Source organism: Camelus bactrianus, chromosome 18 (genome assembly GCF_048773025.1).
Source record: "Camelus bactrianus isolate YW-2024 breed Bactrian camel chromosome 18, ASM4877302v1, whole genome shotgun sequence".
NCBI classification, from domain to species: Eukaryota; Metazoa; Chordata; class Mammalia; order Artiodactyla; family Camelidae; genus Camelus; species Camelus bactrianus.
In genome coordinates this window covers 19,384,035-19,403,674 of record NC_133556.1, presented here as the reverse complement: position 1 = coordinate 19,403,674, position 19,640 = coordinate 19,384,035, and the positions used below count along the sequence as shown (strand labels likewise).

The window sequence follows — 19,640 nt, the reverse complement described above, 5'->3', positions numbered from 1 at the left end:
CATCTATTTCTCCTTTATATTCTGTTTTTGCTTTGTCTATTTTCATGGTATATAATTAGACATGTGAATGTTCATAATTGTTACATCTTCTTGCTATACTGAAACTTTTATTTATATATTATATCCTTCTTTGTCTCTTGGAACATTTTTCATTTTAAAGTCTGTTTTGCCTCATAATAGTGTAGCCGTCTCTGCTCCCTTTTGGTCATGATTTGCACAGAATATCTTTTTTCCATTCTTCCACCTTCAACCTTCTTTTGTCCTTAGATCTCTAGTGAGACTCTTGTAGACAGCATCTAGTTGGATAATGTGTTTTCACCCATTCTGCCAATCTCTGTCTTTTGATTAGAGAATTAAAACAATTTACATTTAAAGTAATTACTGATAAGGAGGTGCCTACTTGTCATTGTGCTATTTTCTATATGCACCATAGCATTTTTTGTCCCTCGCTTTCTGCATTTGTCTTCTTTTGTGTTTAATTGATTTTTTTGTAGTAAAATATTTAAGTTGCATCCTAAATTCTTTTGTGTATATTCTGTGGTGATATTCTTTGTGTTTACCATGGGGATTATACATAGCATCCTAAATTTACAACACTCCAGTTTGAATTTATACCAGTTTAACTCAAATAACATACAAAAATGGCTCCTTTATAGCTCTGGCTCACTCTTTATGTTTTTGATGTCACAAAATTCTGTCTACATGCTGTGTGCTCAAAATGGTGAACTGACAATTCTTTTAAATTAGTTAATCTCCTAAACTATGTGGTGGAAATGTAGATTGGTAAGCCACGATGGAAAACAGTATGAAGAATGATCAAAAAAACTAAAAATAGACTTACCATATGATCCAGCAATCCCACTCCTGGGCATATATCTCTAAGTCAAAACGATACATGCACCCCAGTGTTCATAGCAGCACTATTTACAATAGGCACACATGGAAACAACGTAAATGTCCATCAACAGGTGATAAAGAAGTTGCTGTATATTTATACAATTGAATACTACTCAGTCATAAAAAAAAAGAATAAAATAATGCCATTTGCAGCAGCATGAATGGACCTAGAGATCATCATTCTAAGTGAAGTAGGCCAAGAAGAGAAAGAAAAAAACCATATGATATCACTCGTATGTGGAATCTAAAAAAAAAAAAAAAAAAAAAAGACACTGTGAACTCATCTACAGAACAGAAACAGACTTGCAGACATAGTAAACAATTTTATGGTTACCGGAGAAAGAGGGTGAGAAGGTATAAATTTGGAAGTTTAAGATTTACAAATGTTAGCCACTATATATAAAAACAGATTTTTAAAATGTTTCTTCTGTATAGCACAGGGAACGATGTTCAATATCTTGTAATAACCTTTTATGAAAACAAATAGATGTATGTATATGCATGACTGGGACATTGTGCTGTACACAAGAAATTGACACACTGTAACTGACTATACTTCAATAAATCATCAATCAATAATAAATAAATAAATAAATAAATAAAATTTTAAAAAGAAGACAGATCTCATGCATTTGAAAACTGCCAACACAGCAGGCAATTGTTTTGAATATCCGTATTGAAATCCATTAATATAAATGCTTTCAGTTTTTATAGCAGAAAATACATGCACAGTGGAATTTGATTCAGCCTTAAAAAAGAAGGAAATCGTGCCATTTGTGACAACATGAATGAAACTGGAGGACATTATGCTAAGTGAAATAGGCCAGACACAAACTGGAGAATAAATATATTGTAGAGGTTCTCCCATGGTCATGAGAGTTCTGAGTCCCACATCAGGCTCCCCAGAGTAGAGGAATAATATCTCATCAGGGTTATCTCTAGGTATTAGTTTGTGGGTTGCACACCCAAGGAGTATGGGAACTGATTATATCATGAGTCCACCCCTCCTACTGGTTTTGTCATGGTTTCATCTGTAAGTTTTTAGTTACAGAAGATCCTTTCTGGTAGTTTCCAGTCTTTTTTATCACTAGCTGTTCTGCAGTGATCTTGGTGTGTCTGAGCTCCATCAGCTCCATCTGAGAGGCAGTGAGCTCCATCTGCCTCTACTTTGCCATCTTGAAAGGAAATCTCAATGATTTTATTTTAAAAGCACAATAGTCCTCCAGACTTTAGGGTCAATTTTAAAATATGTTGGAGGGGTATTTGAAAGCAGGATTTTTAATAGTATTTGATATATGGTTTTTAAAGGGTAGAGGTTATTGATCTACTTGTGAATATCATAGGTCAGAATTTATGTATTCCATAAAAATGCTAACAGGAAGGTATTAAAAAGATTTTGATAGTTCTGTGGCTTAGTAAAAAAATACACCTTTTAAATCATAAATTTTCTACCCAGTGTTTTACCCCTCTGACTGGTGTAAATTCATCTTTCCTGTCTCTTAATATACTATTATATATATTTTTCTTCTGTTATTCTCTTAGCATTTTTTTTCCTTAGATTGTAATTAGTTGTATATATCTCTTTATCCTTCTTAAGTATCCACACCAAAAGACCCAACTTCAGACACAGGCACTAATGAGAAATGTGAGGACTTAAAAATCTTACTATCCAATGTCCCTATCATTTCATAACATAAAGAACATTTAACCCCCAAAGGAAAGTTATTTCCTTTGATTAAAGGTAAGTCTTTTCATTTGAATGAGTTCAGTTTAGTGGAATATACAATATATTCTAACCGTTTTTTTCATGTTACTTCAGAATGGTAGGAACTTTGCCACAGATTGGCAGTTCCTCTGACTGGGTTATTGAGAGCCATGTTATCATGCTGCCTCCATACAATACACCTGACAATCAGTGGGAAAGATCAAAGAGCCTTCCAAATTGGGAAGCTTGTTTGACATTCCCCAAATAAAACCAATTGAGGCTACAGTCAAAATGTTTTGTGCTTTTTTTGTGTACGTGTCTGTATGTAGGGTCAATAGGCTGGCAGATTCCCAGATGAATGTTCGCCCTACCCAGTCTACTCCTCTGAAGAGCAAAAAAATAAGACAAGACATGAAGCAGAATAAGAATGTGTCCAGAAATTGCAACAGACCAGTTTTTTCCAGATTGAATGAAATTGCTAACATTAAATTTAATACTGGGGTGAGCATACTCCCTAAGAATGTAAACTCAGTATGTTTGGTTTGGGTATATAACATGTACACATTCTTAACTAACTGAATTTAAAACATGTTTGGAGTTTGGCCATAGAAGAGCCAGGCAGATATGGAACAGTCTGTAGTACAACCCCATTAATTTCCTGATGCAGGAGACATAGGTTCTAGATAAAGATCACAGCTATGCTACCCTCATCTTTGTTATTTCTCAGAATCACTTTGAAAAGTTCTCATTCATTTTTCATATATTTTCCCTTTGTTCAGTTCTAAGACAAGACCCTAGAATTATGACTTTTAGAAGATATTTGTTAATCAGATTAGGGGCATTTTCTCAATATGAACCATACTTAGTATACTAAAACCTAGAAAAAGATAATAGTTATATACAAGTTTTATGGGGATATTTCCCTTGAATTGGAGAAATGGGAAGGTTATAGTTTAATATTAAATTATTAATATTAATTTAATAATTGTTTGAAATTTACTTTGTTTTTGATCAGAAATACTACAAGTATATTAATGAATAAAATTATCTCAATAAGACTTTCAGTGTAGTTAGGTAAGAAACCAGATCTTAATCTTTTCCCTTAGTATCTTACAAAATAAAAATTTTCATACCATCTTGTTTTCTTGGGTTAAATTCAAGGATATATTTATATAAGATGCATATATCTTCTATAAAAATTTGAAGAATTGGATTTCAATATGAACATCATCCTTGGATCACCAGCAATTCTAATGCTATGTTCCTTTTCTCATTTTAGTTTCTACTATACTGCCAGCAGTTTCATTCCATGTTTATGAAGAGAGCACTGTTCACTTGGCGCAATTGGAAGTTGTCATTGCTACAGATGTCAGTAATTTTGTTTGTCACTACTTACCTCTTCTCAAGTCTAAACTTAGATTCTGAGCCACCTGCCAGAGAAATGGACTTGAGTCAATATGGTCGAACAATTGTGCCTTACTCAATTTCTGGGAATTCTGATCTGGCTCTGAACATCGTAAAGAACCTTGAGATTTTTCTAAAGCTTAAAAATCAAGAACTTCGTAAAGTACAAGGTAAAATCCTTAGGGAAAAAAAGACTGCTGCTATATGAAGATCTATGTGTATCACTTGCAAAGAAGGAACTTAACTATGCTATTTAGCTACCCCTTTCTTTCTTTTCCTACTATTTGCCAGTATCTTAGGGGCAGCTATTAGAGGCCAAAAATGTACATGTCAAGACACCTGGCCACAGAAGTTAATAATTAATGGAAGCATTTTGGCTGTAGGTGTCCTTCAGCTAATTGCATCACTTTTCAGAGGACAGGTAATGAGCCAAAATACTATATTGTTGTGAAATTTAGCATAGATTTTTATTCTGACCAGAATACAAAAATGTTTTTCTAAGCTCTCACAGGGTAGAAGGTTGTTTCCAAGATCTGAAGGTTGCCCTTCAGTCTACTGCATTGGCCATTCTGAAAACAGGTGGCTGAAGACCTAATAGATTGACTCCTCACAACTACTTTTTTGAAGGTAGTATAAGTAGCTGTACTCATTTGTTCAATGTTTACTTTTGGTATAAAACCATACTATACGCCTTCTGTCCATTATCTTCATGTGAAAAACAACCCTTTTGTGTAGCTTATTTCTAATCTTTTGCTGTGTAACAAGTTATGCCAAAAGCTAGTGGATAGAAAATTTTGAATTCTTGGTATGGTAGAATGAATCCATTCTCCCACAAAAGCAACAGAAATATTTGGAAAACAATTTTTTTTTAAATCAACCAATTTAGAATACTAGAAATTAAGCAAAAGCACAGAACAAACTAAAAGTGTCTATTCCAAAAAACAAAATAAAACAACAACCAGGAAAAAAAAAAAAAACTACTGAACCTCTATAAAAAGTCAGTAAGGTCTATGGCATTTTGATTTAGAATTACTCCTGTCACTCACCCTCCCCTCAGTGGTATGTATCCATGAAAGCCAGGAGCCTCACAGTTGATGGAAAGAACTAATCTCTTCAGAGCTCTGTTAAAAGCTCATCCCTAGGGCACTGCCAATACTTAGACTGAAATAGCAGCTCCCTGAAAAACTCCATTCCCAGGGCATTGTTGCTATTGGATTTAAATCAGGGCTCAACTCTTTGGAAAAAGCCCTGACCCCAGGGGATTATTAAAAATAGCAGCGATCTGCTGGTAACATCTCTGCAGTTGGCTAAGGCTGTGATTTCAGTTGGGCCAAATGAGAGCTTCACCAAAAAGTCATTTTAAAGGACTACCAGGAGAGCTGGATAACCACCGTGAACTTTGAAAAGTTCTGACATTCCTACAGATCTAGAAAGTTCAAAATGGTGGTGTGCATGGCCAGAAATGACCTAGGAAAGAAGGCGGCGCCAGTCACTGACTTCTAGTTGATGTTGAGGCCCTATACAAGCAAGATATGAAAGTTGAAGCTTACTTGTAAACTGTCTGAAATTTGAATATGTTCCCTCATGCAGGGAACCCCATGGCAAAAAGTGGAAGACTTACTGGTTCTAGATATTTAAATGAGTCTTTTAGCTGAGTACTAAATTATACTGATTCAGGACAGACCACCTAGGAGCCAGGCTTAAAAATAAAAGCCAGAATTTTTTAAGTCCATCAGAGAAATAAGTGGCTGCACACTGTAGAAAATACAGAATCTACAGAATTAGTCCACTTAAGTCATTAACCAAATAAGCACCAACAATTAAAAAAAAAACAGTAACAACAAAGGGTAGAGAGGGGAGTTCAAGATACCAGAGTTGTTACACTATCTTTTATGTCCATTTTTCATCAACAACAGAAAGAGAAGAGAAAGAGTTACAGGCTGAACTGTGTACCTCCAAAATTAATATGCTGAAGTACGAGGCCACAGTTTCTTGGAATGTGAGTGTATTTGGATATTAGATCTTTAAAGAAGTAGTTAATTTAAAATGAGATCATTAGAGTGGAACTTCATCCAATATGGTTGGTGTCCTCATAAGAAGATGAAATTAGGACACATATGCATACACATAGGAAAAACCATGTGCAGACATAGAGGGCAAGAAAGTCATTTATCAGCCTAGGAGAGAGGCCTCAGAAGAAACCAACCCTGCCAAAACCTTGATCTTGGACTTCTAGTCTCTAGAATTGTGAGAAAATTAATTTCTGGTGTTCAAGTAACCCAGCCTGTGGTGCTTTGTTTTGAAAGTCCTAGAAAACTAAAACAGAAAAAAAAAATGGAAGAGTATGACCCATAAACAGGGGTAAGGAAAGCCAGTAAAAACTGTACTTGAGGGAGGCCAGATGTTAAATGTAGTAGACAAAGACTATAAAACAGCTAATGCAAATATTTTCAAAGTACTAAAGGAAATACATTTAAAGAATAAAGGAAAGTATGATAACTTTGTCTCTCCAAGAAGACTGTATTAATAAAGAAATATAAATAAAAATTTTAATGGAAATTCAGTAGTTGAAAGGTATAACTGAAATGAAAATTTACCAGACAGGCTCAGTGATGGATTTGAATTGGCAGAATAATGGATTAGCTAAATCGAGGGTTGCTAGAGATTATTTAGTTTGTGGAACAGAAAAAAAGAAAAGTGGGGGAAAAACAATTTCTGAGATATTTGGGACAACATCAGGCAGACCAATATATGCATAATGGAGGTAACAGAAAGCATAGTATAGAACATGATCAAGCAGCAGAAAAATATTTGAAGAAATAATGCCAGAAGATTTCCAAAATTTGATGGGAAACATTAATATTCACCTCCAAGAAGCTCAATGAATTCTAAGTATGGTAAACTCAAAAATATTTATATTTATTTTGCATGGCAAAGGAAACCATAAGCAAAACAAAAAGACAACCTATGGAATGGGAGAAGATATTTGCAAAAGATGAAACTGACAAGGGATTAATTTCCAGAATATATAAACAGCTCATACAACTTAATAAGAAAAAAACAAACAACCCAATCCAAAAATGGTCAGAAAACCAAAACAAGCAATCCTCCAATGAAGACATACAAATGGCCAATAGGCACGTGAAAAAATGCTCATATTGCTAATTATCAGAGAAATGAAAATCAAAACCACAATGAGGTATGGCCATCACTAAAAAGTTCACAAACAATAAATGTTGGAGAGGGTGTGGAGAAAAGGGAACCCTCCTACACTTTTGGTGGGAATGTAGTTTAGTGAAGCCATTATGGAAAACAGTATGGAAGTTGATTAAAAACTTAAAAATAGACTTTCCTTATGATCCAGCAGTCCCACTCCTGGGCATATATCCAGAAGGAACTTTCATTCAAAAAGATACATGCACCCCAAATGTTCATAGCAGCATTATTTACAATAGCCAAGACATGGAAACAACCTTAATGTCCATCCACAGATGAATGGCTAAAGAAGTTTTGGTATATTTATACAATGGAATACTACTCAGCCATAAAAAAGAATAAAATAATGCCATTTGCAGCAACATGGATGGACCTGGAGATTGTCATTCTAAGTGAAGTAAGCCAGAAAGAGAAACAAAAGTACCATATGATATGACTCATATGTGAAATCTTAAAAAAAAAAAAGCAAACTTATTTACAAAACAGCTACAACAAAGGAACTTAATTGGTCCACTATAAAATATATATATATATTTAATACAAAAAAAGCAGTTCAGGGAAACAGTGGAACAAAAAGGAGATAAGACATTTAGAAAACAAAAAGCAAAATGTCAGGTATAAATCCTAGCATATCAGTAATTACTTTAAGTATTAATGAAGAAAACAATGAAATCAAAAGGCAAAGGTTTTTCAGCCTAGAATATTTAAAATCTAACTCCCATGAAATGGTTCCTGGGTGGGGAGTAGGGGTGGCTGGGGAGGAGGGGAGGGAGAGGATGCAGATTACCAAAACTCACAACAGCATCAAAAAGAATAAAATACTTAGGAGTAAATTTAAGAAAAGAAGCACAAGACTTGTTCACTTAAAATATAAAATATTACTCAGGAAAATTAAAGTTCTAGATGCATAAAGAGATACTCTGTCACAGATTGGAATATTAATACTGTTAGGGTAGCAAATCTCCCCAAACTGATCTATAGATTCAATGCAATCTCTATCAAAATTCCAGCAGACTTTTACAAAAATGGACAAGCCAGTCCTACAATGTTCATGGAAATCCAAATGACCTAGAAGAACCAAAACAATTTTGAAAAAAATTATGTTTGTTTTAGACAAGAATAAAGTAAGAAATGCATAGTAATTTACTATTTTTTCAAGTTGTAGACTATGTGATGAGAGTATTGTAGACATTATTGATGGGGTAGAGTTTTTGAGGAGACAGGTTAACACTTGAAGTACCCATTGTGGGACCTGGAAAGGGAAGAGATTAACGGGAAAATGATTTTTGGTCTTTCCTCTCCATTATAAGTAGTAGGTGATTTATTATACTTTAATTCATTGACCAATCTCTTTATTCTAGGTAATGTAAAGAATTACATATTGGAAAATAAAGAGTGTCATGACTTCTCCATTATTGCATTTTCCATTGAGGTTGTGAAAAACAAAACAGTATTTACTCTTTTGTTCAATAATGAGGCATACCATTCAGCTGCAACATCCCTGGCGGTGTTAGACAACAGTCTTTTTACGTCACTTTCTGGCCCCAATGCTTCCATTAAAGCCTCCAACAAGCCTCAACCTCTCTCGCTTTATGGTACTAACGAACTGTACGTATGATTTATCTTTTACTGGAATTGAGCCTTAATATACACCCTTACTATCTGGCCATATACTTTTGAAAATACCTACTGAAATCAACTGAATTCTACATTTATTTCATATTTTATTTTATCTTTTATTTCTTCTTCTTTAGGCCTACAAGTGGATTAGAAATTGTATTATGTTTGGCTTTTGGCATGGCTCTTGTGGCCGGTAGCTTTTGCCTTCAGACAGTGACTGAGAGAACTAACAAGGCAAAGCACATCCAGTTTGTGAGTGGAGTCTATTTACTTACTTACTGGCTCTCTGCATTGCTGTGGGATCTCATCTACTTCTTTGTTACCTGCTGCTTACTACTGGTGAGTGTTAGCTGAAACTGCATGAAGGCTTATTCTCCTGTGTCACCCACAGGAAATTCCTATTCAACTAACTGTATCCTAAAGTAAAGCTTGTAAAGAAATTTGAAACTACTCTGGCTTATTATGCCAGAGAATATATTGTGAAAACCTCATTATGGAAATGTATTCCTTCATGTTCTTTCTTTTGGAGAAAATATTCTACTTTGAAAAGTCTCTCTTGAATTGGTTCCCCGTGTAATTGCTCAGCATTATGCCCAGGCCCAAAACCTCCTCTAAAGGAATAAGGGCCATTACTTGTTACTGCGCCCTCACTAACCATATAGATAAGCCACTGCCACTAATTCCCAATGCTGAGCTCTCCGGTAAAACTGGACTGTAGCACGCAATTTAGGATCAAGACTTAAGCGATGCTTCCTGTTACTATTCTCTGCCCCGAATTCACAGCCCAAATCCAAGATGGCTAGGTCTGCAAAGCAGAACTAACCTGGACTCAGACACCCAATTTCGGATAAAGAGGAAATGGAATAAAGAGCAAGCATGTAAGGGTGGTATAGCGTCTTTTAATGTAATGATCTGGCCCTTAGTGAACTTGGCAGCTTCTTTTATTTTGTGTGCATGCTGCAGAGTTAGGCAGGTGTGAAACTGTATAGTTACTAAAGGGGGAAACACATGAGCAAAGGAGGTAAGGTTTCTTTGTGTACAGGAGGTACCGGGGGCTTACATATGAATAGGACAATGTCTCAGGCCTCACATAGTTCACTGTTTAGCAATGGACACAGAAATGAAAATAGATCCTTATAAAATAGGTGCTAATTTCTACTATAAAGAATGAACTACCAGTTCCCAATTCAAACCATACCATGGAATGGTAAAATGGTTGTTAAAGGAAAAAGGAGAAACTTTTGGCAGTTTGGCTTCTACAGCCATAGGAAAACTGGTGATTATTGTACAGGAGCCTAGGACTGGTTCTGAAGGAAAGGCTGGATCCCACCAGCTACAAGAACTGCTCAGCAGGGACCAGAGGCTGGATCAGTTGGGGCAGGCATGGTGGTGGTGGGCATACTCGTTGTATACAGACGCCCCAACGTCAAGAGAACAGAGCAGCTCTTCCTTCACCTTGCCACAGTGCATGACTCTGGCTGGTGTTCTCAGTACCCGTCCCTTCTGCTCCCAGCTCACCAACCAACCAGCATAACAAGGGAAGAACTCCATCCTTTGTGAGGGCCACAGTTCTCATCTTTTGCCACAGAAACTGGAAAATGCTTTTCATAGTTCTAGAGGTTATCTTCTTCCTCATCCAGCCCATTCTAAATTTATGCTTCCCTGTCTGATTCTCAAATGGAATAATAAATAATAAGGAGGCCCCTGAGTTGCTGAGATAGATATAAAGGGAGTGGGGGTAGAGAGCAGACCAGGCTGCAGTCTAGACGTGAGCAGTGATGCAGGGGAGCTTACGTAACACTACAGCAGCCACAGAGAAAATCTTTAGAGAAATAGTCTACTTCCTAGGTCATTTTTTTCTGGAAAAATTCAGAGTGGGGCTTAATGCAGACGTAATTGCTTTGATTTTAATCGTTGCAGGGTGGAGGGAGTAAAATAAAAAGCAATGCTGTTCTAAACAGATTTAAAAAAAAAAAAGGGAAGTATAGTCATTCTGTTCACGAAAAGTCCTGTATTGAGGAAGACGTAGCTGACTTCAGGCTCATTTGTAATGGGCAAAATGATTTAAGTAATGAAGAGCACTGTGCTCCAGGGAAGGCAGTGCTCGCTGTTCTCTGAGTGTTCTGGCTTGACTTCTTGTTACTCCGTGTCCTTCATCTCGCTCCTCTGCACTCTGTGTCCCAGGGAGTGTTCGTGTACTGCGGAGTGGATGCTCTTGTTGCAGATTACCACTTTCTGGACACCATGATGATCTTCATGCTGTACGGCTGGTCTGTCGTTCCTCTCATGTATCTCGGAAGCCTCCTGTTTTCTAGCAGTGCTGCAGCCTACATCAAGCTCACCCTCTTTAACTACTTTTCAGCTGTTTTCAGTATCATCATTCACGCCATAATTCAATACTATAGTAAGAACTTCACACAGTTTTCCCTTTTTCCATGAAATACGTTACATAAATGGGGATGAAAGACCTTGAGGATAAAAATGTTAATTGCAAAGCACCTTCTTTCTGGGAACCTGAAAACCTGTGATTTTTGAAAGCCAGCAAACATTTATTGAGTGGATATGTGAGTCAGAGAGGTTGAGGGAGAGAGGGAAGGAAAGAGGAAATGGGGAAAAGAAAGTGAGAAGGAAGCTAAACCCTCTGAAGGAGCTGGACTCAGTATCATTCTAGCCTCATGAAAGAAAAAGTTAGATCTCATGTGTATTTCCTTTCTAACTTTCTCTCTGCTGCTAACTTTTGGACTCTTGCGCCAACATCCACTTATTTCCCCTGACTCCAGGTAGAACTGAGGGTCATTTGTCATAGCAGGTTTTCTATCATCCCTCCCTCACTGAATCCTCTTCCTTATAGGCAGACAGTCTGTAAGACCTCAGATTCTCCTAACAGAAGGTAAGGGTGGACTAGTAATTTTAATCTTCCGTATTGTATTCATTTCTGAGACATTATTGTCTGGCCTTTGTGCATTGTCTCAGTCTACAGCAAAGAGCTCTGGGGCACTTTAAGTTAGCAACCTTCATTTTGCATTATCTAAAACTCAGAGAACATGGGTTTTCTGAAGTCCAGTTTCTAATAATGAAGACTCTTCTGCTAGAGTGTAGTTTCGGGGACTTTTAAGCCTGTTAATTTTCTTTGTGGATTGTAATATAATTTGTCTGCAAGAGACAGAAAGTTTAGAAAGTCAATTCCATTTCAGCGGTTGAAACAAAAAATCTGATTACCATTCTGTCCCTTTTACTTATTGTGATAATGGTTCCTACCTTGTTTTTAATAGTTAAATTGTGCCACCTGGTGTCCACATTCTAGGATCCTGTTATTCCCATAGGTGTCAGGGAACCGAATTCCATTGCAACATACTCTACCATCATCTTCACCCTACAGAAGACAGTGAACACATAGCTCTTCAAGAATGCATTTCTTATTTTTACTATTTATTAAAGTATAACTTGCATTAAGAAAAGTGCAGAAACCATAAGTGTACATCTTAATAAATTTTCATGAAGTGAACATGCTAGTGAAACCTTCCTTTCTCCAGCCAGGGCTTCCTATAAGCCTACAACGAAGAGCCAGAGAGCAAAGAAGTACATTGATTTAGTCTATACAGATAATCCTCCCAGGGCAGAAAGTATAATGGAGAAGGGTAGAGTACTGATTCAAAGGGGCAAATAAAAGAAATATGACAAGGAGGCTGCTGGATTTGGCACTGAGAAATTCAGTGGGAGACTTGGACGTCCAGAGGGATGAAGGACTGAATATGGTGAATTGCCCTCCCACTTAAAACAATATATGTTGAATAAAAAACTATTTAAACTTTTTAAATGCATCATTGATCCCACAAGAAATTTCAGAATGCAGAGGCCAACAACAAAGTGAAATTCAGCATCATGATTTTCCATTTTGGGGGACAGAGGAGAATAGAAAAACCAAAGACCAAGCCAAGGTAGGAATCTTAATAGCAGACCCACCCATAAAGAGGGAGAAGACAGATCCTAGGGAAATACTGTTAGCAAAAGTCCTCTCTTAAAATCTGTAATTGACACACCCACGCTACAAGCTATCAAGGTGAGCAAGCTTAGTGAATTAATAAGTAGTGTTTTCTCAAAGATGATCAGCATGCTAGATTGAGAGTGGTTTGATCATCTTAGGGAAGTCTCTTTTTAAGGGAGTTTCATTACTTTCTTAATTGAAGCTAATCTATCCTCTTTTTAATTGTAGGAAAGGACATTCCTCAATCCACAAGAACTTCCATAGGTAATGCATTAATGATGCTTCCTGGTAACAACTTTGTAGTGAGTATCAGCAGATTCTTTGATGACTATCAGGTGAAAAAACTATGTGCCAAGCAATTGAAAAATATCTATTTGGACTGTGGAAAAAAATGTGAGTATCTGGGGTTCCCCAGGTCCTTAAAAACAACCTATTCCTTTCTAGACTTACACATTTAAACTTAGATTGTAGACTATAAGAGAAACCTGTCATTCCTTCAGTGGAGACAGTCACACTTGCTGTTTTTGAGTACTTTTCTGTACCAAAGTTACTTTCACAGACTAGGAAATAAAATGAAGCCTCAAAATAAAATCCAAGATAAATTTATGAAGACACCACCAGATTTAGAATGAGTTACTACTAGTTATTCACCTTCAATGCGAAAGTAGCTTCCCATACATTACCTTGAATCTTCACAGCACCCTGTAAGTTAGCTACTATTATCCCAATTTGTAAATGAGGAAACAATGCTTTCTTAAGCTGTAGATTAGTAAGTTCCCTGGGTCACTAAGTTTTCAGTATCACACTTCAAAGAAGGTAAAAGAAAAGTAAAAAATAAAGGCGAATTCACAGCCCAGATCAAAATCAGGGGAAATAAAGCATTCTATTACATTTTTCATATTTTAGGCTGATTTTCATACTTCTGTGTTTATGGGTACACAGTGTATAAAGATGTAATTTGCGAAAATAACATAATAAAGAGGGAGTTATGAAGATGTATAGGAGCAGGGATTTTGTATGCTATTGAAGATAAATTGATGTAAATTAAAACTAATTTCTTTTAAATTAAAAATGTCAGGTTTAATCCCCATGCTAACCATTAACAAATACGTATATATATGTAGAGTACTAAAATAAGAAATTGATTTCTTTCTCAATTCTATATACGTAGGCTTGAGAAATATATATCTATTATATATATATATATATATATATATATATATATATATTAGAGAAAGGAATCAAAACAGTACACATAAAAAAAATCTGTTAACACAGAAGAAGGCATTAATTGAGGAACTGAGGAACAAAAAAAAAAAAGACTTAATACAGGTAGAAAACAAATGGCAACATTGGCAGAAGTAAGAAGTATGTCCTTTCTTATTGGTAAACACTTTACATTGTAAATATATTAAACTCTCAAAAAGCTGAGATTGGCAGAATTTTTTTTATTGAAGTATAGTTGATTTACAATGTTGTGTTAGTTCCAGGTGTACAGCAAAGTGATTCAGATAGATAGATATAGATATAAAACAGAATCAGAATTTATTTTTTAAAGTGATCCAACTACATGATATCTTCAAGAGACTCACCTTAGATCCAAAGACACAAATAAAATGGAAGAAAAAAATGAAAAAAGACAGTCCATACAAATAGCAACCAAAAGACATCTGAGTTGGCTATACTAATGTGAAAAAATAGACTTTGGGGAAAAAATTATTACCAGAAGCAAAGGACTTTACATATCAATAAAGAAGTTACTCTAATAAGATATGTAAACTATAAGCCTATATGAACCTAACAAAGTACCAGAATCTATGAAGCCAAAATAGAATTGAAGGGACAAATAGTTCTACAACTATTATTAATATATAATACAACTAGACAGAAGACCAATAATGAAACAGAGGATATACTAACACTCTAAACCGACTGGTCTAACAGATATATACAGAACACTTCACCCAAAACAACAAAATATACATTCTTCACAAGTTCACATGGAATGTTCACTAGGGCAGACCTTTAAGACATAGAACATGTCTCAATAAATTTTACAATACTGAATTAATGCAAAGTATCTTCTCCAAAAGCAATAGCATGAAACTAGAAATTAAGAATAAAGGAAAATCAGAAAATTTGCAAATATGTGGAAATAAAATAATACATTCTTGGACAACAAGGTTTTGTTTTTTTTGTTCAACGAGTTTACCAATACCTTCCATGAGAAAAGAAGATTTTATCTCATCAACAAGTGATGCTGGTGAAACTGAATGTCTACCTGCCGAAAAATGAAGTTGAAACTTTACTTCACACCATATATAAAATATAAGAATGGATCAAAGACCTAAATATAAGAATTAAAAGTATAAATAATGCTTAGAAGAAAATATAGGAGTAACTCTTCATGACCTGTGATTTGACAATGGCTTACTATATATGACACCAATAGAACACAAAAGAAAAAATAAATATAGGTCATCAAAATGTAAACTTTCATGCTTCAAAGGACACTGTCAAAAAAGTGAAAGGACATCCTGCAGAACAGGAGAAAAAATATTTGCATTCCAAGTCACTGGTAAGCCTAGCATCCAGAAATTAGAAAGAGTTCTTACAACTCAGCAGCAAAAAGAGAAAACTTAATTTTTAAATGAGAAAGGGGTGGGTATAGCTCAATGGTAGAGCATGCATGAGGTCCTGAGTTCAATCCCCCTACCTCCATTAAAAATAAATAAATAAGCAAAGAACTTGAATAGATGTGCCTCCAGAGGAGATATACAAATGCCCTACAAGCACATGAAAAGATATCCAACATCATTATTCACTGGGGAAATGCAAATTGAAATCACAATGAGATAGGATTGATGTCAGCATCATGGTGATGTAAATCATATCTGTTTTCTCTCTCCTTTAATTTACAATTAATTGAACATCTATAACCAGAGAAAGCATCTCTACACAGCATGCCAGGACACCCAACAGATTCATCCATCTTGGTACCCAAAAGTGGATAGTTTGGACCATATAAGGGGCTGTAGAGTGAGGGGAGCGGTGGTGGAGCTGAGGGTAGCAGAGAAGGCATCAGCAGATTCAGCATCAAGGCAGCATGACCTTTCTGGAAGAAAAGAGATGGAGAGTGAAGATGATGAGTAGGGGTCTGCCCAAACACACATGCTACAGCTGGAGGGTCGTATTGTGTTCTCTAAGGAGAGACCACAATGATTGGGGGAAGAGGAAGGAACAGGAAGAAGGCAGAAAAAGAGAAGCAAAGGAAGGCAGCTCTTGCTGTCTGCCTCAGGATTCTGGCAAGAGGACCAGCCACAGACCTCTGGAGCTCCTCCATTTGGAGGTCCCCCTACCCAGCCATGGGCACTAAGTCCCAAGTGTTAAGTCAACAGCTCCCCTGACTCTGCCATCATCCTTTTCTTTTTTTCCTCTGCCAGCTTTTTTTTTTAATGGCACACTTCCAACCTTAGTGGCAAGTCAGCTCTAGTAAGAGAAATACAAAAATTGTGCTAGAGTGATACCTTCTGAAAAACAAAAGGGATAAAGAAGGTCATAAGACAAAAATGAGACAAAGAAGGTCATCATATAATGATAAAGTGGTCTGTACATAAAGATATAATTATTGTAAATGTATACACTCCCAACATCCAAGCAAATATAGCAAGCAAAAACTAACAGATCTTAAGGGAGAAATAGACAACAATATACTGATAGTAGGGAACATATAATACCTCATCAGCAATAGATAAATCAACCAGACAGAAAATCAAAAAAGAAACAATGAATTGAAACACACTTTAGAACAAGTTGATGTAATAGACTCCAGAACATTTCATCCGACAGCAGCAGAATACATATTTTTCTCAAGTGCACATGGAACATTCTCCAGGATAGATAACCTGATAAGCCATAAAACAAACCTTAGCCAATTTGAGAAGACTGAAATCATACCAACTATATTCTCTAGTATGAAACTAGAAATCAGTAAGAGTAAAGTGAGAAAATACAACGATGTGGGCACTAAACAGTACACTTGGGTCAAAGAAGAAATCAAAAGAGAAATAAAAACTTATCTTGAAACAAATAAAAATGGAAATACAACATACCAAATATTTTGGGATGCAACAAAAGCAGTCCCATAGCAAAAGCAGAAAGTTTATAGCGAGAAATACATGTATTAAGGAAATGTAAAGACTGCAAGTAAACAACCCAACTTTATCCCACAAGGAACCAAAAAAAGAACAAATTAAGTTTAAAGTTAGCAGAAGAAAGGAAATAATAAAGAACAGAGCAGAAATAAATAAAATAAAGACCAGAAAAACAATAGAAAGGAACAATGAAACTAAGAGCTAGTTCATCAAAAAGGAAAAAAAAAAAGAAAAAGAAAAATCTTTAGACTAACTGAAAAAAAAAGAAAAGATGACTCAAATAAAATAAGAAATAGAAAAGGAGACATTATAACTGATAATACAGAAATACATATGTATAACTGAAAAATTGTGCTCTACACTGGAATTTGACACATTGTAAAATGATTATAAATCAATAAAAAAATGTTAAAAAAAAAAAAAGAAATACGTAGAGTCATTGGAGACTGTTGTGAACAATTATATGCCAACAAATTACATAACCTAGAAGAAATAAATATATTTCTAGAAATACACAGCCTACAAAGACTGAATCAAGTAGAAAAAGAAAATCTGAATAGACCAATAACAAGAAAAGAGATTGGATCAGTAATCAAAAACCACACAACACGGAAAACTCCAGGACCAGATGGCTCCATGGAGAATTCTGCCAAACATTTTAAAAAAAGAATTAACAACAGTCTGGAAGTATAACACTACCAGATTTCAAACTATACTACAAAGCCATAGTAATAAAAAAAATAATATGGTACTGACATAAAATTAGACACATCAACCAATGAAACAGAACAAAGAGCCCAAAATTAAACCCCAGCATATACATGGTCAACTAATATTCAGCAAGGGAGCCAAGAATACCCAATGGAGAAAGAATAGTCTCTTAAAAAACAAATGATTCTAGGAAAACTGGAGAAACACATACAGAATAATGAAGTTGGACCCCTATCTCACACCACCCACAAAAATTAACTAGAAATGGGTCAGGGTTTTAAGCATAAGATCTGGTACTATAAAGCTCCTAGAAGAAAATGTGAGGAAGAAACACATCAATATTAGTCTTTGCAATGACTTTTTTGGACATGACGCCAAAACTACAAACAAAAGCAAAAGTCAACAAATGGGACTCTGTCAAACTCAAATGCTTCTGTGCAGCAAAAGAAACAATTAAAATGAAACGACAACCTACAGAATGGGAGAAATTTTTTTTTCAAATCATAGATAAGGAGTTAAAATATATAAAGAACTCAACAACAACAAAATTCATTAAAAAATGGGTAGAAGAACTAAAAAGATATTTTTTCAAATAGGACATCAAAATGGCCCACAGACACAGGAAACAATGCTCAATATCACTAATCATCAGAGAAATGCAAATCAAAACTACAATGAGATATCACCTCACATGTGTTAGAATGGCTATCATCAAGAAGACAGGAGGCAACAAACAGGTGCTGGTAGGGGTATGATTTAAAGGGAACCCACATATACATTGTTGGTGGGAATGTAAATCAATCCAAACAATGGACTGTAGAAAACAATATGGAGGTTCCTCAAAATATTAAAAAATAAGATCTACCATACCATTCAGCACTTCTGCATCTGGGTATGTACCCAAAGGAAATGAAATAGGATTTTGATGAGATGCATGCACTCCAACGTTTATTACAGCATTATTCACAATAGTGAAGATATGGAAACAACTCAAATGCCCATCAACAGATGAATAGATAAAGAAAAATAGATATGGTACATATACACAGTGGAATATTACTCAGCCATGAGAAAGGAAGATATTCTGCCATTTGCAACAATATAGATAGACCTTGAACACATTCTGTTAAGCAAGATAGGTTAAAGAAAGATAAGTACTGTATGATATCACTTATACGTGTAATCCAAAAAAGTTACACTTCCTTTAAAAAGAGAGTAAAATTGTGGTTATCAGGGGGTTGAGGACAAGAAGATAAGAGTGATGATATTTAAGGGTACAAACTCGTAATGAGTAATAAAAAAAAAAGCATACACAGCTAATACACAGTATAATAAGTGGAGACAATAATACTGTACTATAAACATATAATGTGATATATATTGCTACACTGGCAGTCATATTACAATATATAAGTGTATCAAGGTAACACACTGTACACCCTAGATTTATATAATGTTACATGTCAAATTCATTCAATTAAAAATCACAAGGAGATACCACTGCACACCCACTTGCATGGCTATTGAAAAAAAGGAAAATATCAAAGGTTTGGTGAGGAGATGGACAAATTGTTACTCTCAGATACTGCTAGTAGGAATGTAAAATGTTGCAGCTTCTGTGGAAAATGGTTTGGTTGTTCTTCAAAAGGTTAAACACATAGTTACAACGTAACCCAACAATTCCACTTTTGAGTATATACCCAGAATAATTGAAAACAAGTATTTAGACAAGAACTTGTACACAATGTTCATAGCAGCATTATTTGTAATAGCTTATTTGCATAAAAAGTAGAAGCTATCTAGATATCCATCCACTGATAAGTGGATAACAAAATGTCTAGACAATGGAATATTGTTTGTTCAACAATAAGAAAAATGAATTACTGATATATGCTACAACTTAGATGAGTCTTGAAAATATTATGCTAAGTGACAGATGCCAGACACA

The 19,640-nt window shown here is 35.4% G+C and overlaps 1 protein-coding gene across 2 annotated transcripts in view; it reads left to right on the top strand.

The window, feature by feature from the left end:
- The window catches only part of LOC105073767 (phospholipid-transporting ATPase ABCA3), a 105,649-nt gene that overhangs the window by 64,308 nt on the left and 21,701 nt on the right, over positions 1-19,640 (top strand). For both annotated transcript variants that reach the window (XM_074346228.1, XM_045521153.2), the window contains 6 exons: positions 2,932-3,103; positions 3,882-4,176; positions 8,584-8,830; positions 8,977-9,181; positions 11,027-11,246; positions 13,056-13,220. In XM_074346228.1, coding sequence (XP_074202329.1) covers positions 2,932-3,103; positions 3,882-4,176; positions 8,584-8,830; positions 8,977-9,181; positions 11,027-11,246; positions 13,056-13,220 — 1,304 coding nt within the window. The remainder of the gene's footprint in view (positions 1-2,931; positions 3,104-3,881; positions 4,177-8,583; positions 8,831-8,976; positions 9,182-11,026; positions 11,247-13,055; positions 13,221-19,640) is intronic.